This window comes from Odocoileus virginianus, chromosome 17 (assembly GCF_023699985.2).
Source record: "Odocoileus virginianus isolate 20LAN1187 ecotype Illinois chromosome 17, Ovbor_1.2, whole genome shotgun sequence".
Classification (NCBI taxonomy): Eukaryota; Metazoa; Chordata; class Mammalia; order Artiodactyla; family Cervidae; genus Odocoileus; species Odocoileus virginianus.
In genome coordinates this window covers 26,198,563-26,223,809 of record NC_069690.1, presented here as the reverse complement: position 1 = coordinate 26,223,809, position 25,247 = coordinate 26,198,563, and the positions used below count along the sequence as shown (strand labels likewise).

Genomic DNA, 25,247 nt, shown 5'->3' with positions numbered 1-25,247 from the left:
GGGTCCTTGGAATTTTAGTTGATGATCCAAGAAATAAAAACAAGAAAAGGGAAAGTCAACAAGATTTTTTAAAGAGAGAAATGAACAGAAAATGGCAGAAATCAACACCCTTTCTTTTCCTATCCCTCCCCCTCCCCGCAACCAAAAAACTCCCCCACTCAAAAATAACAGAGCACACAGAAAGGAAAGTATAATTTATATGTACAACCAATAAACCTGATACAGAAGAGGGGACTGGGACAGGCCCGGAGTGGGTGTGAAGAGACTGGGAGAGGGGCAGCCAGACAGTGAAGGGGAGCAAAGAGGAAGTGGGGGGTTCGCCATGCAAACTGCCACTCTCCCCAGCCCCTCCTGGGGAGGAGGGTGTGCCCGTGTCTCCCCAGCCTGCCCTCCGCTATTCTGCTCTGGTCTTGAAGGCAAGGTGGTCCCCTGACTAGGCCCCCTGCCTGACCCACTCTAGTCCACATCGAGGTCTTCAGGAGGGAAGGTAGAAATCCTCCAAGAACCTGAGCCCCAAAACTGGGGGCTCCCCCCATGTCTGGCCCATTGTGTTCTCTGCCACCCTTTCTAGGTTACTTGGGTCCCTAGAACAGATTGGGGAGCTCCTCTTTGGCTTAAGGGAGTATCACCCAAATGTTACTCTTTGCAGGGGTGGTCATTGGTCCCTAGGGAGGGGGGAAGCTTGCCAACACAAGATGCCGGTACGCAGGAGGTAACTGAGCCAGTGAACGGCGCCTTTATTCTGAGGCTGAACAGCAATGGACCCCCTCCCTGGTAATTGCTCCACCCTCCATCTGGGGGGAGGGAGGGGAAGGAAACATGCAGCTGCCCCTCTTCTCTTCCACCTTCCCAGGGCTCATTGTCACCCCTCTCTAAAGTCACCTGCCTCTCTTCAAAGCTCTTCCCCACCAAGTTCCTAGAGGCCAGGCAAAGCTAACCCCCGACTTCTGCAAGAGATGGAGTTGATGTTGCAGGAGTAAAACCTGGGGAGGCTCCACCTCTCTCCTCCCCACAATCATTTATTGGGAAGCTGTGTGTGTTTGGCAGTGGGGGATAAAGGTACTCAGAAGACCCTGCTCACCACCTTCCACCCAGACCCCTTCTCACCAGCACAGTCTTCAAAGCGCGGTGGGAAAGGTGCATGGGGTGGAGAATAACAAGGGCCCTTCTTGAAGAGAACTGTAGAGAGGGGCAGAGGGGCTCCTAGCCCAGTGGTGGCCCAAGGGGTGGGGAAGGTGGAGGATTGGCAGCAGGCCCCGGAGCCTGAGCTGGGGGTCGACCTCGGGGCCGGGACCTGGGTGAAGGGCAGGCCTGGGATCCGGTCAGTCGTCTATACAGATCACCTCCCCGGTTCGGGGCTCCTTCCGATCCAGCCCGTCTGCCACCAGTGCCCCCACCATTTCCTTCTCCTTCTTCACCAGCACTGGAGGGCCGTTGGTGGCGGCTGTTTGGGAAGGGGGTAAGGAAGGGTCAATCCCTACTTCTCTACCCGTCGTCCACTGCTTCCTGACCAGAGTTATGTTCTTACTTCTAGGTCACCTCACGCCAGGTCCAATTTTCTAGGGTGTGCAGGGAAGAGCAGGGCGGATCCCTATCCTGAGACGCCCCACCGTGTGTGTGATGGGACTCGCGCTCCAGTTTTCACTATAACCCCCTTCTGATTTCACACTCTCTCTGAAGTAACCCAGGAGGTGGCGGCTCAGGTACTAGTCCACAGAACCAGTAAAGCCCTGATGAGGTTTCTGATGACAAGGATGGAAGAGAAGCTAGGGATGGGAAAAATAAAGTCTAGAAGCACTCCATTCCATGAAACCCTGGGCACATCCAAGGAAGTGAGATGGGCTGGACAAGTAAAGGGCAGCTGAGCAGGGGTGAAAGCTTGGGAAAGGAAGAGGGCAACAAGGAGGAGGGGGGAAGTTAGCAGCTGACCTGTGATGAAGGACCCTGCTGGCATCTGGCTGTAATTGGCGCCTGCGGCGGCCAGGGCCCCGACGGGTGCGGCGCTGAAGGCCGCCCCGTACCCCGGAGGTGTAGCGTATGGACCCGGGGGGAAGGCCTGGAAGAAAGAGTGAGCCCAAGTTAGAGGGGCCACAGCCTGAGAGGGAGAAGCTGTAGGGGAGAAATCCAGAGCTGCTGAGGGGTATGGTAGAGGCAGGGGGACTCCACACTGAGGAGTGTGCGGGCGTTTTCCACACTGTATAGGATTCTGAAGGAAGCGTCTATGTGCAGGAGTATCAACAGGGAAAGTGGAGTCGGGGGAAGGGTTACCGGTGTGGGGTGAGGCTCCGTGCCCTTGCTGGCCAGCCGGCTGAGGATGCTGCGCTCTGACATCTGAAGGCGGGCTGCGATGGGGGGTATTCGGGACAGCGTGGCTGGCAGGCGGGTCACGTCCGCCTTCATGTCGCTCAGCAACTCCTCCAGCTGGTTCAGAACTGGGGCCCGGGCCACGGAGAAAGAAGGGCGAGAGAAAGACAGGGAAAGAGAGAGATGGAGCCAGGAAAGGAGATGTGGAGTCAGGCGGACAGATACAGCCAGAGAGAGAGAGAGGACACAGATGCCGAAGAATCAGAGACCAAGAAAATGACAAAAGTAGACAGAAAAAGAGAGCAGCTCGGGGAAAAAAAGTGTCAGGTAAAGAGGCAGAGAGACCAGATCACCACAAAGGACAGATGGAGAGAGAGAAGGAAGGAAAAGGGAATATGGAGAAAAGGGAGACAGGGAGGACATTGGAAAACACGGGGCGGGGAGTTGTCAGAACATCCCATACTGGAAGAGGGAGGTTTGGGGGTTGGGGATGATGGGGAGGAAATAGTCAGGAGGCGTGGGAGGTGGTAAATGGTGTCAAAGACTTAAGGAATCAAAGTTTTACTATGTTGGGGGGAGGGGGAAGGTTAGAGGGTCAGCATTACAGGTTCAAGGAATTAGAACAGGAGTCTTAAGGGGCCAGGAGTCAGTCACTACATCAGACAGGGTTAGATGGTTAGAGGGCTTCAGAACTTAATCTATTATCAAGGCATGAGGATTTGGGAGGAAGGGTTGAAGATCAAAGGGAAATTTCATGGGGTAGGGTCAGAGGGTGGGATGGTAGTGGTTTCTGCCTCATGGGGTGAACGAGATGTGAGCAATGTGATTTGTGGGACCCAGGATAAGAACTTTTATGGACTATATACAGGCCAAGGCCCCAGACAGGGTGCTATGAGAAGTATGGCAGGTGTGTGGGTCAGTGAAGAAGTTCCGTCCCATGGAGGGTCCATGGCACAGTCTCATGGAGATGGGAGAGGTCAAGGGGTTGGGGGATCCCACTCTTGGGCACTGACGTGAGTGCTATTAGGCATGGAAAAGGGCTGGCCGCACAATTTCTAGAGGCTAAAAACTGAGGGGGTACCAGGCGGGTCAGGGTGGGGTTAGAGGTCAGAGGGGGGTGGTTCAGAGGGTAAAGGGGTCAGAGGGGTGGGGAGATTTTGAGGGGTGCGGGGTGAAGACTTACGCAGCGTTGTGGGCCCTCCCCCGCGCGGGGCCGCCGCGGCCCTTACCCTTGTGCAGGACGGCGTTGGCCGGCTTGTTCCCCGCCAGCGACTCCTTGGAGAGGTGCTGGTGGCTCTCGGCCAGGCACTCGGCCTCGGCGAAGCGGGCGTGGAGGGCCATGGCGGGGTGCGCCGGCTCCTGTGACAGGTTCAGGTAGGCCGCCCGCCGCAGCTGCTCCTCAATCACCAGCGCCTGCTCCAGGAGCTGAGGCCCGGGTAGGGGCTGAGTCCTGGGGGAGTAGACCCACAACCCCCCCCACACACACACACACACCATGTCCCCCGGCCTTGGCTCTCAAGGTGTCAACCTTGCCTACATTCCAACCAGATCTGGTCCTACCTCTGATTCAAACCCCTCTTCAACACTATTCCTTTCCGCCCTCATCCTCACCTTGAATCTCCGGGCCAGGAACTTATTTTTCATCTCCAGAAAGTTCCCCTTATTGGCTTCAGTTTTAAATGGCTCATTGATAATGGCAAACTGAGCATCATTCTGGATGTCCTGCCACCGTGCGTAGCCATGGCTGCCGATGAAGGAAGGGGACCATCAAGGAACTTAACAAGGCTAGTGGGGGCTATGCACACACCTTCCTTTTGGCCTGACTGCCCCAAAGTGTGGCATGAGGCCTCCCTCCCTAGAGATGGACTCCTCTTCTCTGTGGTTCTCCTCGCTCCAGGTGGAGAAAACATCTCTTTCCTCGTATTTGTATCAAAGGATACAGGACAATCCCAGCCAGGAGCCAATAGTCGTGTCTTCGGTGCCATATCTCGTTGAGTTTCCCCGAGGAAATAGCCGCCCGCTCCTCATTCTGCCACAGCGTGTGAAGCTCTGCAGAGAGGAGAGAGGATAGACATGGCATCAGGGGTTTGAGAAACATGCCCAGCCCCACAGATAGGTACAGAGGAGGGAAGTGAATAGGGGACAGGACCACAGGCTCTTCAAGAGGAAGGTTAAGAGAGGGGTCAGGAACAAAACTAATTACGAACAAGGTTCAAGTTAGGATTGGGAGTCAATGAGAGCCCCCCACCTGTGAAGCCACCATCTGCAATGTTGAACATGAACCGCGGTTTCTCTGCCTTCTCCTCACGTCGCCCATTGGACCGTGGCTCATCTCGAGGAGGCCCAGGCCGAAGCTCCCGGTCCCCTTTCACATCTTCTGCTGTGGCAGACAGGGCAGAGCTCACGTCTCGGGGGACAGTCTCCACCCGGGTCCCAGGACTCTCTGTACTGTACAGGCCCTTGAAGAGCTACCCACCCAGGACCCAGGCGTTTGGTTCCCCAGATTCCACCTCCCCTGATCCCTCAAGGACCCAGGGGTCCCATTCTTCCACCCATTACCTCTCTTGCCCAAATCCCCTGTTTCCCCCTCCGGCCTCTCCCTGTGTTCCTGTCCATCCATCGGCTTCTCCTCCCCCCTCTCTCCTGGCGTCGACTCTGTGGCTGTGGGAGGGGGCAGGGGACAGGAAGGGAGGATGTCACCCTCATCCCCTTACCCCAGAAGAGGGAGCCCCCACATTCTAAGCCCCATCACACTCAAGGCCATGCACCCACCTGACTTCTCTCTGTCCCCCCGGTACCCAGGTTCAGGCTCCATCTCTCCAGTTACCCCTGGCACCTCATCCTCTAGAGGCATCTTCCTTGGCTCCAGCCGCTCTCCCAGTGATGGGGCTGGGCTGGGGGTATCAGCCTGGAAGAGGACAGCAGAGTCAGGATGACCTGGAGGGCTCTAGGCTCCCGCCTCCAAGACCCTGCCACTGCCTCCAAGGAAGCCAGGCAGCCACACACCTCTGTCTCCATCTTCTCCCCAATCCTGCTATTCTTTTCTGGCTTCTCCTCCTGGTTTTCTGCTTCATCCTTCTCCAGAGGTGTCCTTATGCCATCTCCTTTCTCACTGGGAGCTGGAGTAGCTGCAGGGGTAAGGCAGAGTGAAGAAGGCAGAAACTCCCCACCCCAGTTCCACACCCTCTGCATCTGATGGACACTGGCCCTGTCGGTCTCTCCTGCCATCCTGAGCTGATTACCAGGTTTCGAGGTGCAAGGACTGTTTGCAGCCGAGGCTTCCGGAGTGGTGGGAGACGTTTTGGTAGGAGAGGAGGCTCTGGAGGAGCGCTTGGAGTCAGCACTGGGGTCAGGCATCAGCTCCGGCATAGACCAGCGCCCATTGATGTGCTCGAACTCCTGTACCTGCAGGGTATGGGGTGGTTGCGGGACAGGGATCAGTTCCAGTCTGGCTCCTGGAGCCAGGGATAGAAGGCTGAGGATGCATGGAGCCTAGGCAGCCGACCTGACTCTTTGGGTGAGGGGAAGACCAATACCTTTTTCTTGACAAGAGACATGACTCCAATGCGGGTCAACACTTGCTGGCGACTCAGCCCCTCCCGAGGGACTCCGTCAGCAAAGGTTTCAGAGCCGTCTGCCCCCGGCTCACAGAGATGGCGCATGAACAAAGACACATAAGCCCTAAGAAGCATGTGGGGGAGGTGGGTTAGGAGAACCTTAGGAGGGGAAAGGGCAGTGAAGGGGGTACAGGGATGACTGAACCCTGAACCTGAGCTCCCGAGTACCTCCAGGGCTCCTCCCTGGGTCTTTCAATCTCACCATCATGAGCTCCCCCAAATCCTAGCTCCCCCGTCTGCCCCCCACCACATTCCCATGGCCCCCCTGGCCTTGGTACTTCACTGTCAGGCCCCATCAGTCTGATCTTCATCCTTCCCACCAGCTCCCCTGCCAGGTTATTGTAGCCAAAGAATGTGAGGCAAGGACAGCCCAGGCGAGGCTCCTGTCTTACCTGCCTCTCCCACAGTAGGGAGAGCCTGGCCTCTCTGCTCTAGGCTCAGCTGAGGGGAGGTGGCAGAGGCTGAGCCCACCCCCTAGGAAACCGAGCCAGGAAATGTCTGGCAGGGAGCATGGTGATCAGTTGAGTAAGGTCACATCATATGGTGGCCAAAAGGAAGAAAATAACACCCAAAGCTCCTGCCCTTCCCCCCAGCTCAGCCCCAGGTCACCCACACTTACTTGAACTCTTTCTCAGTTTTGCCCCTGAGGTCCCGCACCAGCCACTGGGTGGTGAAGGCGTCCTGCGGGGGCATGCCCCAGCGCATCACCGCATTGAGGAAGGCCTTACGCTGACGGGTGTTGAATCCCAGCACCTGAGGATGGGGGCAAGGAGGGAATGGACGATGAATGGCCAGGGCCTCATTTCTTGGTCTGTTCTGCCCTCAGTAACAGCCTCAACTCCCCTCATTCTCTCTGCAGGGGCCTAGGCCGGCTCTCACCTCAATGTTGCCCCCAACTCGAGCCAGCAGTGGAGGCAGTGGCTTATCCTTTTCATTCCGAAGCTGCCTCTTTGACTGTCGACGCCCTGGTGGGGAGATGGTGACCCTCGTTAGTAGACCACCATGTCCTCCACCCCTCAGTCTTTCCTAGCTTTCCATGTCCACAAGACACACAGGGAACGCCTGTTATGTCTGAGGCGCTTCTAATTTTCTTCCCAGAACTACCAACCCAGGAGATCCAAAAGAATCAAGTCATTCTAAACAAACAGTAGCAACTATTTGATGCAAGCAAGATTACTGCTGGGAGTGTAAAATGATGTAACCTTTCCTGATCTCTCATCTAGGTGTCAAAGCCTACAAGGTAATATATTCCAAATTTTAGCAGTAACGAAATTGTAGACATTTTCTCCTCTCTGCTTATTTGAAATCTTTACTTTTCCTACAAGTGAGCACTCTGTATAAAAATAGTGGGCTTAAAAGACAATGGGAGGTGAAATGGGAAGAGGTGTGGGAGAAAGACAGGAAAACAGATGCCACCTTCAGGACGCTCATCAAAGTCTTCATCCTCCTCCTCTGATCCCACTGAGTATTCTGACTGGTTATCTGTGAGGAGAAGGGCTCAGTGGTCAGTGATGGCTTCCTGGATAAGCCCACGTGGGGCCCTTTCTGCCTGGACACCTCCCCTCAGAGACTTTTGCACCTTCACTCTGGCCTTGGCCCTCCTGGAGATGCTGGAGGGCTGCCCACAATCTGGGCCACACAGCAGGTCCACTCACCCCGACTGCCTGACTCCTGCATAACCCACTCTAAACAAAGGCCCCTGGGTGTCCATCGGTGCCCTGCGAGAGAACTCAGGTCACCTGCAAATCCACCTGGCCTCTGGGGAGCCCCTGGTGACCCTTCTTAGGGTCCTAATCCCTTTCCCCTGAGAAGGGAAGGCCCTGACTGCTCAGCCACTCGTTTCCTCTCAATGCCCCCAGCCTCCAAGACCCTTCTCAGCATGCTCCCCTCCTCCCCTGTTGAGCACAGTCCTCACCTTGGTCCTCCTGAGCAGCGTCATTGTAGTTGACCTGCTTGCGGACCCTCTTGCCCTTGCCGAGGTTCCGTGCCAGGTCTTCCTGCTGTTGCTCATAGTGGTGCCGCAGCAGCTTCTCCCAGTAGTCGGGGTCGACGTTCTCTTCCTGCTTGATGATCTCTCGTTCAATTTCCTCAATCTGAAGGGCAGCAGGACCCACACTGAAGACCTTGCCCCTTTACCCAGCCCTGCCACCACCACAAACCCCTGCTCTCCTGCTGCAGCCCAGCCCCAGACCTCGTCACTCTAGACACACAAATCCTCCAGACGTGGCACGCTGTGCTCACCTCTTACCTGCAACTTGCTTATCCTCCCCATTACTTCTCTTTTCTAAGCCTCTCCTCCAGTTCCCTATGCCTCCCTCCTACTCTACTCAGAAGGCAGCCTTCCAAATTGATCACTACATTCTGTGCCTATGTTTTCTCCAGTGTCCAGTCTCATCCTTCAGACCAAGTTGTCTGAGGTCCCACAACTGACCACTCTTTGCTGGACACTGGGGTGAGAGATCAGATAAAAAAACAAGAGCGAAGGGGGATCCTCCTACTTGGACACTGGCCACCACCCTTCAGAGATGGCCCTGGGTGGCCAGTGTCTGGCCCCAAGCCACTCACCTTGTCTTCTTCCCGCACCACATACTGGGCCACCTTGAAGGAGCTGAGATACTCATTCATGTTCTGTACATCAGTGTCCTCAGTTGCATCCTGGTTCCGGTCCAAGAGCCGAGCAATGGCCTCATTGTCGTAGTGAATCACACTGCTGTCCTCCTCCTTGTTCTCACCTGGTGGAGTTAGGGAACGAGAGTGGACTCTGAGCTCCAACCAGAACCTCAGGCGGAACTTTACAAAGCTGAGGGAAAGCCATTCCCTCTGCCTCCTTTCCATGGAGCTCTGGAGGAGGTCCCTTCCCTGGGCGTCTACAGAGATGTGTGTTATGTCAACCTTGCAGGTAAGGAAAGGAGCCAGCCGTCCTCCAAGGATGCAGAGGAGAGGTTTTGTTTCGGAGGTTTCAGCCGTGCTCACAGACAGCAGAGACCTGCTTTCAGGGAGCTGCAGAAAAGGCTCTCACCCTCATTTTCATCCTTAAATAGCTCCTCGGTACCAAATTTGAGGATGTCGTCCAGCTCCTGCTTGGACATGGAGCCCGCCTTGGAGCCCAGCCCGGGCCGCACCACCAGATGTGTCAGCATCATCTTTCTCTTGGCCACCTGTGTGATTCGCTCTTCCACGGAGGCACGAGTCACAAACCGGTAAATCATCACTTTGTTGGCCTGGCCGATCCGATGAGCGCGGCTGAAGGCCTACAGGGGCCGGAAAGTAGGGATGGGCCAGGGGAGGGGTGGGGGAGAGCCCCCCAAATGCTGTGGAAAAGAGGCTGACAAGGAAGGGCCTTCTCCCCCGGAAGAGGTTTATTTCTGACCCCAGCACAGACACCCATGTCTCCTTGCTCCAAGGGGCCCCAGGAGGGGAGTTCTCACCTGGATATCATTATGGGGGTTCCAGTCTGAATCGAAGATGATGACAGTGTCAGCAGTGGCCAGATTAATGCCCAGGCCCCCAGCCCGGGTGGACAGGAGGAAACAGAATTGTTGGGCCCCAGGAGCTGGGAGGCAAGAATTAGGAGATCAGGCCTTTCTTGTATCCTGCAGTTCCGGCTACCTGTTCCCAGATGTTCCTTGACTACAAACAACAGTGCCTTCAACTCACAAGCCCAGGTGAGGGCTTCCCTGGTGGCTCAGTGGTTGAAAAATTTGCCTGCCAATGCTGGAGACACAGGTTTAACCCCTGGTCTGGGAAGATCCCATAACTACTGAGCCTATGCTCTAGAGCCCTGGAGTCGCAACTACTGAGCCCCCATGCCGCAGCTACCGAAGCCTGAGTGCCCAGAGCCTGCGCTCCGCAACAAAAGAAGCCACTGCAATGTGAAGCCGGAGCACTGCAACCAGAGAGTAGCCCACGCGCATCACAGCTAGGGAAAAAGCCAGCAGAGCAATGAAGACTCAAAACAGCCATAAATAGATATTTTTAAAAAAGAAAAAGCCCAGGTAACTGACATCCTCCCAGGCCCACACCCTTCCAGGGACCCAGGCACAGGTCTCTCAGGCTGTGCACACCCAGCAGGACCAAGGCCCCCTCACCATTGAAGCGGTCAATGGCCTCCTGCCTCAGGGCACCAGTGATGCCGCCATCGATGCGCTCATACTTGTAGCCTTCGTAGTCTAAGAAGTCCTCCAGTAAGTCTAACATTTTGGTCATCTAGAGAAAGAGAAAAGGCAGGCATCTAGAACCACGAGGCAGTGGGGTGCACTCTGTCTGTCCTGTCTCTTTACTCTCCCTCAACCCCAGTCCTTACACCTGTACCCCTACCCTGTCATATGTACCCCCAGCTCCTCCTGGGATATCCTGTCATTTTCTCTCGATTTAAGACCATTTCTCCTATGGCAGAGGTTCTCCTCTGACACCCATGACAAGGTTGCAGGGAAATCGAACCCCCTGAAAATCTGTACAAGATTGTCTCATCGTGTGTGCAGTTTTCTGGAGAGCAGACCCACACCTTTCATCAGATTTCCAAAACGTCTGCACTCTGTTCCTTCCCTAGGAAGATTAAGAAACAGTCCCAGCCCCAGAGAGTCCTTTAGGAGGCAGAAGGCTCACCCTCTCCCTTCTCCCCTTTTGGCTTTAAAGAAACTGGACTACAGCTTCCAATGGCTTGAATTAAGAACAGGGATCAAAGGCCAAGATGAACAGAGCTGTTCTAGAAACCCTTAAGGGTGTGACTGCCTAACCTCTCATCCCGGGGCAACCACAGGAACAGGGAAGGGATTATCTGATGGTGAGGAAGAACTACCGGCATGGGTCACCTGCGAGAAGATGAGCACTCTGTGTCCTTGCTCCTTCAGCTTTCGCAGCATCTTCTGCAGCAGCATGAGCTTCCCAGATGCCTTAATAAGTGCCCCACCCTCATAAGCCCCACTGGGAAGTTTGGGGGACTCCTGAAAAAAAGGCAGGGAAAAAGGAGGAGGAGAGGATCAGTAAACACACCCCCATATTCTGATGACGCCTAGAAAGCTGGAAGCCCGAATCCAGGCTCCACACCTTTTCAATTACTACTCTTCTCAGAAACCTAGTCCCTGGCCTCCCAGCTTAGCTCCAGCCCTGCACTCTTGGCTGCTCCTGTTTCCAGACAGCCAGGCATTTCACCGTCCCAGCTCCCATATCTACCATAGCAGCCACAGGAAAGAGGTACGGATGGTTGCAGCACTTCTTAAGATCCATCATGATGTTCAGCAGCGACACCTGGTTCCCACCACCTCGTGAATTCAAGGCCTCAAAATTTCGGGTCAGGATATACTTGTAGTATTTCCTAGAGCCCAGGGTAGGTGCACAGAGAGACACAATAATGGAAGCAATTGTGAGGTTACATTTCACCGACCCTTGGAAAGTTGTTACCACATCCTCAACCCTGGTCCAGGGAACCCGTTCAGCATCTCACTTCTGCATGGGGCTCAGCTCCACTCGAACGATGAGCTCTGTCTTGGCTGGCATGTTCTTAAAGACATCTGCCTTGAGCCTCCGCAGCATGTGTGGCCCCAGCAAGTCATGAAGTTTCTTAATCTGGTCTTCTTTGGATATGTCAGCAAACTCCTCCAGGAAGCCCTCCAGGTTGCTAGTAGCCAGAAGGAAATTAAAACATGAATGGGCATTAGGTTCTTTGCCCCTGACCTCAGGCTCTAGTCTTCACTTTAGATGACTCCTCTGCCCTCTCATCTTCTCAGCCCCTCCACCTCTCCTCTCTGCAGATGACCCTCCTGAGCCACCACTTACTTAAACCTCTCTGGGGTAAGGAAGTTCAGCAGATGGAAGAGCTCCTCCAGATTATTCTGCAATGGAGTCCCTGTCAGCAGCAACTTATGATCTATCTTGTAGCCATTGAGGACCCTGAAAAACTAGAAAATGGGGCAAGGAAAGGCAGGAGAAAGGGCCCATCAGTGCCAAGCATTTGGCCCTCGGCTCTCCCTGCCTCCAGCTCCTATTTCCTTTAGGATCAGAGGCCCTCAGACCCCTAGTCCTGCCCCATTTCCAAGCTGGACTGCTTCCTGCACTGCCTCCTGGGCTGCTGAAAGTCCCCCCAAGCTTTGTATTTTAGGACGGGGGCAAGTAGGAGTCCAGAGCCTCAAGTTTCTGAGGCCTGAGTACCTCACTCACCTTGGACTGGTTGTTCTTGAGCCGATGGGCCTCGTCCACCACGAGACAGGCCCAGCGGATGGAGCCGAGAGCTGCCTGATCAATGGTGATCAACTCATATGATGTCAGGAGAACATGGAACTTCACCTGTGCCTCCCTCTGTTGACACAACCATGGTTCATGTGGCTGCCAGCCTGCACCTGAGCATCTAGACCCCCACCCACATTCTCTACCCAGATATCCTGTCCTGAGACTCCCAAAGGGAGCTAGTAGTCCAGGCCTCCAACCTTGACTCCACGAAGGGACTACAGGATGTGGCCCCCAAGTTCCCCCCACCTGTCCAGTTCGAAGAGATCCATGAATGCCCCCAGGAATAACCTGCTACATCTCCAGGACTGGAGAGCAGAAGCATGAGGGAAGGTGGGGGAAGGATGGAGAAAGCTGAATGGGGAATATAAGAATCAAAGTTCTAGTTGGGGCAATGAAATGACAGATCTGAGGACTTTAAAAGACATGAGGTGGGGAGGCTGACCTTCATCTTAAAAGCTTTCTTGCCACCTTTGATGGCGTTGTCCTCAAAGGAAAACTCATTCTCACGAATGATGGCTCGACTGTCCTTGTCACCCGTGTATGTCACCACATAGAACTTGGGTGCCCACATCTGGAACTCCCGCTCCCAGTTGATGATGGTGGAGAGCGGGGCACTCACCAGGAAGGGACCCTTTGTGTGGCCCTAGGAGTGGAAGGTGGGGAGAGGGAGGCCCATTAGTTGAGGCATGCAGGTGTATACCCCACTCCACTGCCTGCCACGCCTCTCCCCTAGTCCTCTGCCTCCCCCTCCACTCCCACCTTCCCCAGTCCAGGCTAGGGCCCTCGGAGCCAGCACCTCCTTATAGAGTGAGTAGAGGAAGACGATGGTCTGTATGGTCTTGCCCAGCCCCATTTCGTCAGCCAGAATGGTATCAGTGCCCTGGGCCCACGAGAAGCGGAGCCAGTTCAGTCCTTCCAGCTGATACATGTGTAGTGTGCCTCCTGTGGCTGTGATGAAGCGTGGCTGAGTCTCATATTTCACTGTAGGCTGTAGAATCAAGTCAGAAAGCTCAGGGGAACCAGCAGCCACTCATCTGGTCCTGGTCTCCTCCTCCCCGTCCCTGGCATTGCTATCAGGTGGGATTGCGAGTCCCTCTCCTCTGGCCTGAGCTTATGAAAGTTCTAGTCTGCAGTGCCTCCCCCCCATTCCTTGAAACAAGACCTGGAAGTACTGCAGGGAAGGAAACGGCAAAAGAGGTCTGTGTACGGCTGTCTCTGGAGACTCTCATTCCTGTGCACAAATCCCCAGTAAACCTAGGGCAAAGCTGACTGAAGGAAGAGCTCAAAGAAGCTGTGGAACCTCTGGGATGTTCTGTCAGAAGCCCCCAGGAAATCTTCGATCCCTGAGGCTCCAGAAATGAGAGACAGGCCAAGTGGAGGACTTACATCGTTAGTAGGAGAACTGGGAGGCCCATCACCCTGCAGCTCCTTCTTCTTCTTCTTATACTTGCGGGGCTGGGCAGGGTCCTCCCCCATAATTAGTTCTCTGGGAAAAGAGTGGGTCTGAGTGAGACTGGGGCCTTGGGACCCCTGTCTTCTGAACAAATTCCAGACCTACTTCCCACTTTCCATAATCTGGATTTTCATACATTTCCTTTCTGCCAGGTTCTTTAGACTCACCCCCTGGATTTCAGCTCTAGAGACCACCCTCCCCACTCCTCAGCATCCTCTTCCCCATAAATCAGGCTAGATCTTATCTCTGTTCTTCACACTGCCTCTTTATGGACTCCACTGCAAACAACCGAGCCCCAGCTCCCATTACCCTAAATTCTAGACTGAGTCTGTCCCTACTGTACCTCATTTAATGCCCCCACCCTCAGACGCCCTCTAACCCACGATCTAGTTCACTCACCGGTGTCTCCAGTAGCTCTGCTTGTGGTCTTCATATTCAGGGATGTTCATTTCATCTTCCTCCCATGTGGACTGGTCATAGGGCAAGTCCCTCCATTTCACTAGATAGTGGTAATTTCCCTTTTTATCCACACTGTGAAGAGGGAAGCCAGAAGAAGAGGCAGGAGGAGAAAAATAATGTGTGTCACAAGTAGAAAAGAGTCATAATAAACACGATTATCAGTTAACACACAGAATTTGTCACCTAATCTTCAATGGTGGGCCTCTGAAAGGGAGTTTAGAAAGGCTGAAGGACTACCCTAACTTTTTCCAGATGACTTCCTAAAAATCAACTATCACGAAACATCCCCAGCTTCAACGTCATTTGTTCATCCAATCAGTATTTACTAAGCATCTACGACATGCCAGGCACTGTTCCAGGCACAGGTGATTCAGCAGAACCAAGCACACACATGACTGAGTTCCATGGAGCTCACGTGCTACTGGAGAAGGCAGTGATGAAACAGAAAAACGAAAAGACAGTAAAACGCTGGTAGTGATAAGTACTATGAAGACAGAAGTACTAGAAACACTGGTCTGTATAAATCATGTTTTGCTTTTATCACACCCAAATCCCCAGACTCTTGTGTCATTCCTTAAGCTGTTTGAGATTAGAGGAAGCAAGGACAAAGTGTCAGTGCTGGGCTGGACTTTTCTCCTGGCTTCTCCCACCTCCATAGAGGAAACAAAGCCAGAGAGGCTGGGGCTGCGGTGGGAATCACCCAGTTAGATCAATTATCTAACATGGGGCCAAAATGCAATAAGAACAGTGCAAAACCCACGTCGGCCTTCCCATGGACCAAGGACTCACCTGTGGTTGATGATCCGGTGGACGGTCATCCACTCTGGCTTGATGCCAAAACGATAGTACTTCTCCTCCATCTCGGCATAGTGCGGGTCCTTCACCTTGCGCTTGTCACTCTTGCCATCGTCCTCACCAGAGCCATAGTCCAGGGGTGGGGGCTCATCCATGTCATTCTTCCGTTGGTAGTTTCGGTACATCACCAAGTGGAAGATTTCCAGCTGGTGGGGCACAGAGGAGGGAAGAGATAGTCCCGACATCCTAAGGGGACACAAGGAGCCAGGGCAGCGGCCGGCAGTGAGGATGGTATGGGAAAATGAGCCATGGGAGAGGTGGGATGAGGGACACAGGAAGTTAAAGTCAAAGCAAGAGAATGAGTAACACGCAAGAGAATGGAGTCCGAGACAGGACCTGAGCGGGGAGGTAATAAGTAAAATGAGGAAGGAACAGGTTATTAAGACTGGAGATGTCGGTGAAACGTGGTTAAGATAAGGGGAAGAGATGGGAATTAAGGCAGGCTAAGGGAGGATCCATTATACCTCAGAGGAGGAATCTAATAGAGACTGAGGGAGACAATTGGAGACCAAGAGACCCGAGTATGGAAACTAAGAGAGCCGGTAGGGTCTGGGGGCCAGAGACCTAATATGAGGGAAAGCAAAGGGGACAGAAGATGGGAGAAGAGGTGGGTGAGAGAGGGACAGCAGCAGTGAACGGGGCCACAGGAGATGGGGGCAGAGACACCCTTGTACCTGCAGCTCCTTGGCCCAGGAGCAGTGCCAGTAGGACAGGCCCACCCACTTGACAAAGAACTCTCGCTCGGATCTGCCTTGAAGAGGTCGTGGTGGTGGGGCATCCGGATTCCCATCTGCCTGCTGGGGGGCTGGCACGGCCACGGGTGGCTCCCCCCACCGCCAGTGCAGGATCTTCTGCACACGGCCTTTCAGCACAGGACACTTCGGGGTGGATACAAACAGGAAAGAAAGAGGCAGAAAGAGCCCCACGTTAGAGTAGGAGGGTGGGGGAGTTCCACAAGGGAATCAAAGGTCTGGTGTCAGGGAGAGGAGAAAGAAAGAGCTGGACGTTTGGGCCCCAGAGATGGAGAAGGAGTTGGGGCTGAGAAGAAACCCTGAGAGACAGGTCCACTCACAGTGCATCGGGGACAGAGCCATTCGCCATTGGGGATGTCGGGCAGCGGGGGGTTCAAACAGTGGATGTGGTAGGAGGAGATGCAGGCGTCACAGCACAGCAGCTCCCCGCCGTCCTTGCACACGCGGCAATACTCCATGTGGTCGTCCTCTTCCTCCTTCTCCCCTTCCTCCTCCCCCTCCTCTTCATAGTCTTCCTCCTCCTCCTTGGCCTCCCACTGGACTCCCTCCTTCTCCTGGGAAGCCAAGGACAGACATGGACACAAGAAAGAAGATAAGGAGTGAGAATGGAAGACAGAGACCAACCAGGAAGCCTAGATCCTAGAAGTGCAGAGAAGACTGGTGGGAACGAACAGACAGGACACCTCAGTTTCCAAAAACGCGGATCTGGCAGGGCCAAGGGGATGAGGGAGAGGAACACACGAGGATCCCGGGCCCTTAAACGTCTGTTGCTGAGAGGCCCAGGCAGCTGGGGGTAGGAAGACAACAAGTGATATCACAGAGTCAAGAGATGGAGGAGGTGGTCGCTGAGGGACGAAGAGGAGGCTCCAGTACTCACACAGTGAGGGCAGCTCCACTTGCCCTCAGGAGCCCGGTCAAGCTCAGGATCAAGGCAGACGAGGTGGTAGGCACGAGGGCAGGTGTCACACAGAATGATCTCCCCACCCTGCTGGCACACCTCACAGTAATCCTGGTGATCTGTCTCGTAGCCGTCAATCTCCTCCTCCCCAGCCACGGCGGGACAGCCCAGAACTGTCATACACCCGAGTGGAGGCCAAGGGAGCCAAGAGAAATGAATGGGGGAGGGGAGAGAAAGAGAAAAGGGTTGAATAAAGAAGACACAACTGAAAATAAGAAGGACAGCAAAGAAATGAGAGGAAGGCTGACTGTCAGGGCCACACACAGCTGATGCCCCTCACCCTTCTTCTTCTTCCTTCCGGGCCGGCCTCGTTTTAGTTTCTTGGTGCGGATGGGGCCATCGGGGCGGCCGGAGGCACTGTGGACACTACCGCTGTCCAGGTCTGACTCCTCGGCCTCCGGTTCTGGGCCCTCGTCACTCTGCAAAACATACTGCCCATAGCCCCGTGGCTGTCAGGGGCGCCGGCTGAATTCCACTCCCCTCCCCAGGCCTTGGGGTCCCACTCTAGCTGTCCTCACGGACCCGTGTGTCTGGACCCTGGGTCCCTGACCACCCCCAGGAGTTTAACAGATGGGGGGGGCCGCTCACCGAGCCGCCCTTCTTTCTCTTGCCACCCAACAGCCCTAGCTTGATTTTGAGTGGTGCCATCTTCTTTCCCCGAAGCTTCTTGCGTCCATCAGGCACTCGGGGGCTCTTACTCCGCCGCTTGTGGCCTGGACCTGTGTGAGGAACACAGGTGAGGGAGAAAAGCTGGAGGTCAGGATATCCTGGAATAAGGCAGGCCACAAAGGTCTCTGGGCCTCTTAGTGGACTATGGTCTTACTGAGATCCTTCCTGGGAAGCACTTTGCCAACCATCAGGGCCAAGGAGATAAGCATTCTGGACAACAATTTGAAAACATGCAGTCTGGAGGGTGGGGTGACAGCTGTCCAGCCTAGAAGGTTTCTTACCTTTGCCCTCTTTGGTTTTGGCTCTTCGGATGGGTGGGGGCTGGATATCAGCAGCAGGGGGTGATGGAAGGGCGGGGGGTCCGGAAGTTGCTATGGGGGTGGCTGAGGAGACAGCGGCTGACACCTGCTCAGCTACAGCTGCCGCTGCTGCTGCTGCTGCTGCCGCCACAGCAGCTGCCGACCCCTTGAAGGGGTTGTTGGCGCTGAACTCTCTCCACTTGGCCCCGAGAATGGTCATCATCTTAGACATTGGGATCTTAGGATTCTTCTTAGCAATCAGGGGCCTGTAAATACAGAGGCAGGAGACTAGGACCCTTCACAGATGGTTAGGGACTACTGCCATTTCCCTCAGTAATTAAGTAAATGTACAAGCTAGGGTTCCTGGGTAGTGTAAACATGTTCTCTCATGAGTAACATCAATTTTAAAGTAAACAAATAAGTTTTTAAAAGTTTAACAAAACAAGAAAAACATATGAAAGAACAAAAAAGGAATAGGCAAAATAAAATTTAAATGCAGATTAAATAGGATAAAACCAAAAGATATGAGATTACCAAAAATGCTCTACTTCTAACAACTACTTTACAGTTCCTAAAACACTTACACACAATATCTTATTCCATCCTCACAACACTACTAGGAGCTGTTATGGTTCTCTGTGTTTTTCTCATGAGTTCCATAGGCCCTGGTAGAACGTTATGAAGGGTCCCATTAGGTGGAATCTGATGGGCTACACTGGTTCTGCTCTGAGGTGGGTATTAAGCTCTTGTGAGGACACAGGTGACCCTGGTGCTGACAGAAGCACTGTCTTTAGCAGAGAAGCAGTGAGACACCAGGACTAATAACCACTACCAGGGACTGAACTCTGCTTGGCCCCAGAATATGGAATGGGCTGAGCTTTCCATCCACCACCCCATCAAAACCCAACCAAAGTACATACTTAGTCACTTCAGTCATGTCTGACTCTTTGTGACCCCTTGGACTATAGCCCCGCAGGCTCCTCTGTCCATGGGATTCTCCAGGCAAGAATACTGGAGTGGGTTGCCAGTCCCTCTTCAAGGTACATACTATTTGCCTATTTTACAGATGCAGAAACTAAAGATCAAAGAAGTGAGTTGCCCAAGAAGCCACCAGGACCTGAATTTTAGCATGCTGTCTCCAGAGCGCTGAAAGGCTCTGCTAAAGTGCCTGCTTCCTCAAAGGCATCTCTACTGTTCTCTCCTCTACTTTAGAAGCTATTGACTTGCAGGTCCCACTCTCAGCCTGCATCCTCCATTACTACTGCTGTCTAAGGGAAGGGCAGAAGACTTGATAACTGAGCAAAGGAAACTGGAAAACACTGATGCCACCTCTCCAATCCAGTCTGAAGAAAAGTCAGGCAGGGTAAACTGGAACTGTTAAGAGCAGGGATAGCCATCGGTCACCAGAGTTTTCTACCCTAGCAGTGGAACTCTAATCCCCAGTGAAGAGTTCCTGACTAGAGTGCTTGGATCCTGGGAGTCCAGGAATTCTCTGAAATTACATGTGGAATTTTGTGTGTCTGTGCTGTGAATTTCTCTGGAGAGCCATTTCTTAGCTTTCATTAGATCCCAGAGGGGTCCAGGGCCTCTCCTAAGTTAAAAGTGTCGGCTCGTGAGGGCTCCCCAGCCCTACTGTGCCTCATGAAATGCCCTACTGTACCTCATGAATTGGCTGAAGGCTTTGTAGTTGGTGAGTGTGTGGTAATCTTCCTCGGAGAACACATGTTCCACATCCTCCAGGCCCCAGGTCAGAAGCAGGGTTGCTGATGACTTCTGTTCCACTTGCTAGGATACCAGGCTTCTGTTAGGCAGGTGATCTCCCAGCTCCAGTCCTGGGCTCCCCCACCCCCTGACATGCCTCTCTGCCCACCCACCAGCTTCCCTGGGCTTCCTGCTTTCTGCTCCATTCCCAGCCCAATCCCACTCCTCATAAACCACAGCCTCTCCATTTGTCACCCTGCTCGCCCAGGGCTCTCCCTCCCCTACCAGTCAGGCTTATCACTGATACAGATTTTTCCCCTCACTCCCCATATCTACTCACCTTTTGCCCCCCCTCTCCCTCCCCTTTTTTCCTCCGCTTTGTCTTCTTCTCCTTTTTTTCTCGGTGCTTCCGTCTCCGTTTCCGACCTGGTCCGGTTCCATATTCACTGCCTCCACTCTCTGACTTCTCCCGGTACTCATCTCGCTCAGAGCCAAATTCCTCCTCGCTGTCCTAAGGGAGAGAAATAAAAACACTATTTCTTGAGCCCTAGCATGTGCCAGGAACTCCTCTTAGCACAAAATATCATCGTCTCTTTTAAACTTCACAACAATCCTATGAGACAGCAACTAATCTACTTTTATCCACTTTTTTTTTGTAGAGGAAACTGAGGCACGGAGAGCTAAATAAGCTGCCCAAGAAGACAGAGGACTGCTGGGCTGTGAATTCATGCAGTCTACCTCCAATGCTTCCAACAGCTTCTCTGTGCTGCAGGACAAGTAAAGTCGATAACTGGGCTCTTCACTAGGATGTAGTGAGTAAGGTTAGGGTCCCAGACCTGGGAGATACAGCCTAGCAGGGGTAGGGGTGGGGGCAGGTAGAGGGAGTCAGGTCTCCCTGACTTCAGGGTCCCCATGGCAATCAGGCCCAGAGAAACCATAGGTCTCTGGGATGGGTCTCCAAGCCTCACTGTAGAGACAGGCGTGCGTAACACTTACGAGCTTCTTGCGTTTCCGGGGCTTTCCTGGCTTGTTCTCCTTCTGTTTCTTGGGTCCTCGCTTTCTCTTCTTCACACCCAATGCTGAAGGCAGCAGTCGAATGTCATCCTTATCTTTGGAGCAGACAGCACCAGAAAACCTAAGCCTCTAGGCTCCCAGTCTCTGCAGCCCTTTCCCTCCCTCACCTCCTTGGTTCCTGCTCTCTAGGAAATCCGGCATTAACTCTTCCAAACCTTGCCTCCCTTTGCTGGACGCAAACAGAGAGTGTTTCGAGTACTCTGGGATGCCTGGGTTCTGAATGGGAGGTCAGGGGTCAGAAGGGGAGAGCAGCCAAACCACTCCTGTCTCTCCCCTCCTACTAACAAGGGACCAGGCTCTAGGCCATGGGCTCTGACTGTGGCAGGTCCTTTTAGTCGCCGCCAGGGCTCCTCCTGCCTTCCCCCTCACTTAGCCAGCTGGCATCCTGCCCAGGAACTGGGGAAGCCATGCCCAGCTGCTGGCCTGGCCTGACCCCAGCACTTGGAGTGGGGAGACACAAGCTGGCAGCTCCCTAAGCCAGATGCTGAGAAGGCAGAGCCAAAGGTGGACACCTGGGCTCTCACACTAACACCCTGGGGCCCTGACATCCTTTCTGTGAGGAGTGAAGCCTCTATTTACACTTTCTCAGATAATCACCCAGACTCCTGTCACCCCAGCACAGCCCTGGAGGAAAAGAAATCCTCAGTCAGCCATGTTCACTTCTGGCCCACAGGATCTTGGTGTCTGGCTCCTTCGTCACCCCCTAGCCCCACAGGAGAAGGTCTCCACAATTACCTAAACATTCCTCCTCCTCCCAAGCATCCTCGATTGTGCCTTCAAATCTACATCCACATCCCTGTTCCCTTTCAGAACTCAGACGCCCTATCCGTTGTCCCCGAGTCTCACCCCTTGCCTCCAAATGTAGTCTCAAGCATTCTAACCCATTCATATCTAAGCAGTATGGGAGACCCACACAAAGACACTGGACAGGCATAGACCCACCCCTCAAATGCATTCTCAAATGCACAAGCATCACATACTCATGAGCATAAACCCAGAGGACAGTCTATACGTGCTTTTAGCAGGGCTAGGTCCCTGGTTCTCTCCAGATGTCCCTGTCAGAGAGGCTGGGGCTGGTTCTTCTCAGATGTCCCCTCTCCCCATTCTCCATGACCCCTGCCACACTGTGGAGGCTGAGGGTTCAGAGAGTAACTACTTCATGAGGAAGACACAGCGGATGCCACACAGAAGTGAGGCCCTGGTGTGAGGCCTCCCTCCCCCAGCAAGCACTAGACTAACCAGCCAGACCTGTCCTGCTCAGGCAGAGGCAGCAGCGCTGGAGGGGAAAGCCTGGGCCGGGCCCAGCCCCTTGCTCTAGGACACACAATCCTTCTCCCCATAACAGCCAAGGGAAAATTAGCCGCAATTTACACCGGAGGCCTCGGTTTCCAGCGCCTCAGAATCGCAGCGCCTCCTTCCTTCAATGCTACTTCTCCTCACAGCTCCGGCATCCTGTGCCCTCTCGCGCGGGACGGCACTCTAAAACTGGGGGGCTGTGGCGGGGGGGTGGTGCCTGCAGGCAGCCCGGGGGTGTGAAAACAGAGTGGGGACCGTAATAGGAAGTCAGTAAGACGCCGTGCCCCGCAGCCAGCGCTCCCTCACCCCAGGGACTCCCGCTAATATGAACATGGAAACGGAGGCTGCCGGGGCAGTGGCAAGGGCAGGCCAACTGGCTGAGGATCAGGGAAATGGCCTCGGTCTCCGCCAGCTGGGGGGGGGGGGGGGGGGGTGCGGGGAGGGGGGACACCAGCCCCGGGACCTCGCAGCCAGTTAACTCCACTCCCCACCCAGCAGGAGGTTCCCCAACTTGGGAAGACGGCGGTGGTGCGGGGACGCGAAGGAGACGGCGAGGAAAGGAGAGGGAGGGCAGGAAAGCAAATCTAAGTCCCAACCTCTGCCTCACCAGCCACTCAATGCTGGCCGGGTGCCCAGACTCTCCCACATCCCGGCTCAGATCTCGGAAGACGGCGAGGGAGGAGCGCGGCGAGGGGGCCGGGCGGGGCCTGGCGAGCCGGAGAGAAGGAGGAGCCTCGCCGAGAGCCTCGCCTCCCGCCCCTCTCTCTTCTAATCTCACCATCAATCTCTCACACATATATTTATTTTTTCTCAAATTCCCCTCCCTCCCCCACAACGAACCACCATAATAGGTCTGCTGCACATGCGTATTGCATGCAGGGGGTGGGTTTGTATTTTCAGACCTTTTGCAAAGAAACTACCAGAATTTTCCGCACCACCCACAATCATTCCCCACCCCCACCCCCAAGGAATCACATCTATATATTATGTTATATTATTTCTCTAGACTTGCCAGAAGAGGGAGGGCGAAGAAATGAGTTTTGGGCTTCCTGCTCCCTTCCCCCATCAGCACGAGTGCTATTATTTTAAACCTTTAACAATATAAGGAGACTGGAGAGGAGGGAAGGGAAAAAATTGGTCTTGGGTAAGAATGTAAAACAAAATGGTGAGAATCAAAGACGTCAGAATGAAAAACAATAGGAACCTCTAAAGCCTATCAGTTATCTTACAGCGAAAGACGGGGTAGGGGGGGCAGCCCAAACAAATTGCCTCAGAGGAGGATTATTTTGCCCACACTTACGTAGACAGAAATAATGGGCAGACTAAAAATATTTCGCCAAAGTTTTACCTCAGAAAGTCATCTGAGGGGGTGTATCTGGGTCACTCGTTTGACTTGGAGGGCTAAAAGGGAGATAAAACTGCCCTGCCAGAGAGAGGAGATGGGTTTTCATTTCAGATATACAATTTTTAAAACATTTGACGGTGCTTAGAAAGCAGAGGGAAAAGGGGAGGGAGTACTGACACAAAGACCCATCTCGACCTCAGATTCTTTCATGCACTCCCCTTTACAGACCCAAATCCGGGATCAAAAGCCCCCAAATACCACATTCTAAGTTCGGAATACACACAAGGGAGAACTGCTCATGCCCTAACTTAACCTGACATCCTTGTTTTCTCTTTAGCACCTCTGCTGTCTTCCAGGTAACCCCCTCCCCACAGTTCTTTATTCCTTTTCCCTTCTGCAAAATCAGTGGGCTCTCTCGGGATAACTTTAAAAAAACTTTTCCCGTTTTCGGACAAGCCCGGGAGGGGGAAAGTGGACTTTATTCTGTTTCCAATAGATACCACCCCCCCCCCCCCTCCCGCTTCACTCCCTCAAAGGCTGTCTCCACTAGACAGGAACATTTCCCACAGATCAATATGACAGTTTTACAAAGAGTATGATGTTAGACGTTTTGAAGTTTGGTGCATTTGTGTTGCAAGGCATCCAGAGGCCTGGGGGTGTGACCACCCGAAAGATGCTCTATCCTGAAAAACACTAGCAGAATACTCTAGAGGGTGGCCAGAGGGGGGCCACTATTGGGCCCCCGACCCGAGGCAGCGGTTAGGCTCCTCCACCGCGGGGCATAACTGCCTAGACAGTGCGGATGACTTGTCATCCCCGGGGAGGGGTGCTGAGTGACGGTCAAGCTGCAGAGCAGCTGGGTGGGCAGTTCACGCCCCCCAACTTGGTCAGGGTGTGGGTGGTTTCAGCGGGAGAGTGAGTGACAGTGAATGGCAGCCACGTGAGAGTCGCAGCTGGGCAGCTCGGCCACCCCAGACTGACGGGGTCATGGGGGGGGGGGGGGAACGCACTTGACACAAAAGAGCCGAGAGCAGAGGAGAGATAAAGGGGGTGGGGTTGGGGGCATCTGGTGTCCCAGACACTCTCCTCTCGCTCCCCAATCTCTAGGGGCCGCGATCCCTAGAACGAGCAACGGAGAGGGGGCCCGGGCCAGTCTCATTCCAGGAAGTGGTCTGCATGGAGTGTGGCCACCACCTGCCCCTAGTCGTCAGCCGCCCGCAAACATTCACACGACCCCTCCCCCACGTGCCACCGCACGCTCCAGAGTTGGCGGGCACCGAAGTCCCCGCAGGTGGGGGGGTCCGATGGACACCCGCCACCCCCCTAGCCTTCCCAACTCCTGATGGGGGGTGGTGAGGGCCGCGGTCCGTTCTTCGCAGGCAAACCCCACTTCCCCACGGTCCAACCCCACCGGGGCCGGAGCCCCAGGGGCGCCCGCGCGGCCGCCCCTCCCCCACGCGCCCCTCCCCCACGCCGCCGTCCGGCCGCCAGGGTCTCCGCGGTCCCTCGCGCGGCCAGGGAGGGGGCCCTGGCTTCGCCTCGGCCGTTTCCTGCCTACCCCCTCCCCGCCGAGGGTAAAAAAAAAAAAATCTCCTCCTCCTCCTCCCCCGAAAGCCGCGACCGAGTGGCCCGGTCCGCGCGCGCAGCTCGCGCCCAGCGCTCTTCAGCCCGGGCGGCGGCAGCAGCGGCGGCAGCGGCGGCGGCGGCGGGGGAGGGGTGCGGCGGGGGAGGGGAGGAGGCCTGGCCGGGCGGCCGCCGCCGCCCGCCCGGACCGCTCGGACCGCCCGGACCGCCGCGGGGCGAAGGGCCCGAGACGGCGCCCCGCGCCCCGGATTCGCCTCGGCTCGGCCGCGCGGTGGGTGCCTCGCCCCCGCCCGGGCCTCGCGCGCCCGCGGCTCCGGCTTGGGCTGGGGGAGGGAGTCGGCGGCCGCTTACCTGGCGGCGGGGGCGGCGGCGGCGGGGGCAGTGGCGGCGGCGGCGGCGGCGGCGGGAAGAGGTGGCAGCCGGGGGGGCTGTGGCGGTCGCGGCCCCGGTCGTGGCCCGGCCCGCGCCCGAGTACTCCCTCGTCGTCGTCCTCCTCGTAGTCCTCGTCGGCCGCCTCCACCTCCTCCTCCTCCTCGTCGCCCTCTTCTTCCTCCTCGTCTTCCTCCTCCGACACCACCATCTCCTCCTCCTCCTCCTCCTCGTCCCTCAGAGGGGAAGCCATCCTGTGGCTCTGGCCCCCCCACCACCCCCCCACC

The 25,247-nt window shown here is 54.9% G+C and overlaps 2 protein-coding genes and 1 non-coding gene across 11 annotated transcripts in view; 1 reads left to right on the top strand and 2 right to left on the bottom strand.

Moving 5' to 3' along the window:
- Window positions 1–179: 179 nt before the first annotated feature.
- Window positions 180–25,228, bottom strand: CHD3 (chromodomain helicase DNA binding protein 3). 8 transcript variants are annotated; one of them, XM_070479028.1, is made up of 40 exons: window positions 24,943–25,228; window positions 20,289–20,401; window positions 19,633–19,803; window positions 19,252–19,376; window positions 17,574–17,857; window positions 17,212–17,342; window positions 16,904–17,054; window positions 16,543–16,736; window positions 15,986–16,219; window positions 15,588–15,791; window positions 14,848–15,059; window positions 13,999–14,130; window positions 13,533–13,632; window positions 12,943–13,134; window positions 12,589–12,789; window positions 12,078–12,215; window positions 11,697–11,818; window positions 11,365–11,538; window positions 11,094–11,235; window positions 10,733–10,864; window positions 10,010–10,127; window positions 9,350–9,474; window positions 8,941–9,172; window positions 8,487–8,653; window positions 7,837–8,014; window positions 7,338–7,403; window positions 6,801–6,886; window positions 6,541–6,674; window positions 5,841–5,985; window positions 5,547–5,709; window positions 5,311–5,432; window positions 5,077–5,212; window positions 4,864–4,965; window positions 4,553–4,684; window positions 4,245–4,353; window positions 3,916–4,048; window positions 3,488–3,729; window positions 2,269–2,432; window positions 1,930–2,056; window positions 180–1,444 (listed from the first exon to the last, which is right to left on the bottom strand). In XM_070479028.1, the coding sequence occupies exons 1-40, from the start codon at window positions 25,211–25,213 to the stop codon at window positions 1,204–1,206; spliced, it is 6,345 nt and encodes a 2,114-aa protein (XP_070335129.1). In that variant the 5' UTR covers window positions 25,214–25,228; the 3' UTR covers window positions 180–1,203. The 8 variants fall into 8 exon arrangements, with proteins under 8 accessions (XP_070335129.1, XP_070335130.1, XP_070335131.1 ...); XM_070479029.1 differs by having other exon boundaries at window positions 4,553–4,681; XM_070479030.1 differs by having other exon boundaries at window positions 16,904–17,042.
- On the bottom strand, window positions 6,272–6,411 carry LOC139039318 (small Cajal body-specific RNA 21). The gene has a single exon (XR_011492635.1). It is a non-coding gene; the product is annotated as a small Cajal body-specific RNA 21 (non-coding RNA).
- Window positions 24,439–25,247, top strand: part of NAA38 (N-alpha-acetyltransferase 38, NatC auxiliary subunit) — a 23,561-nt gene continuing 22,752 nt past the window's right edge. Inside the window, exon 1 of one of the 2 annotated variants that reach the window (XM_070479038.1) lies at window positions 24,439–24,581. The gene's annotated coding sequence lies outside the window, so the exon portion shown is untranslated. The other variant, XM_070479037.1, reaches the window with a different exon arrangement.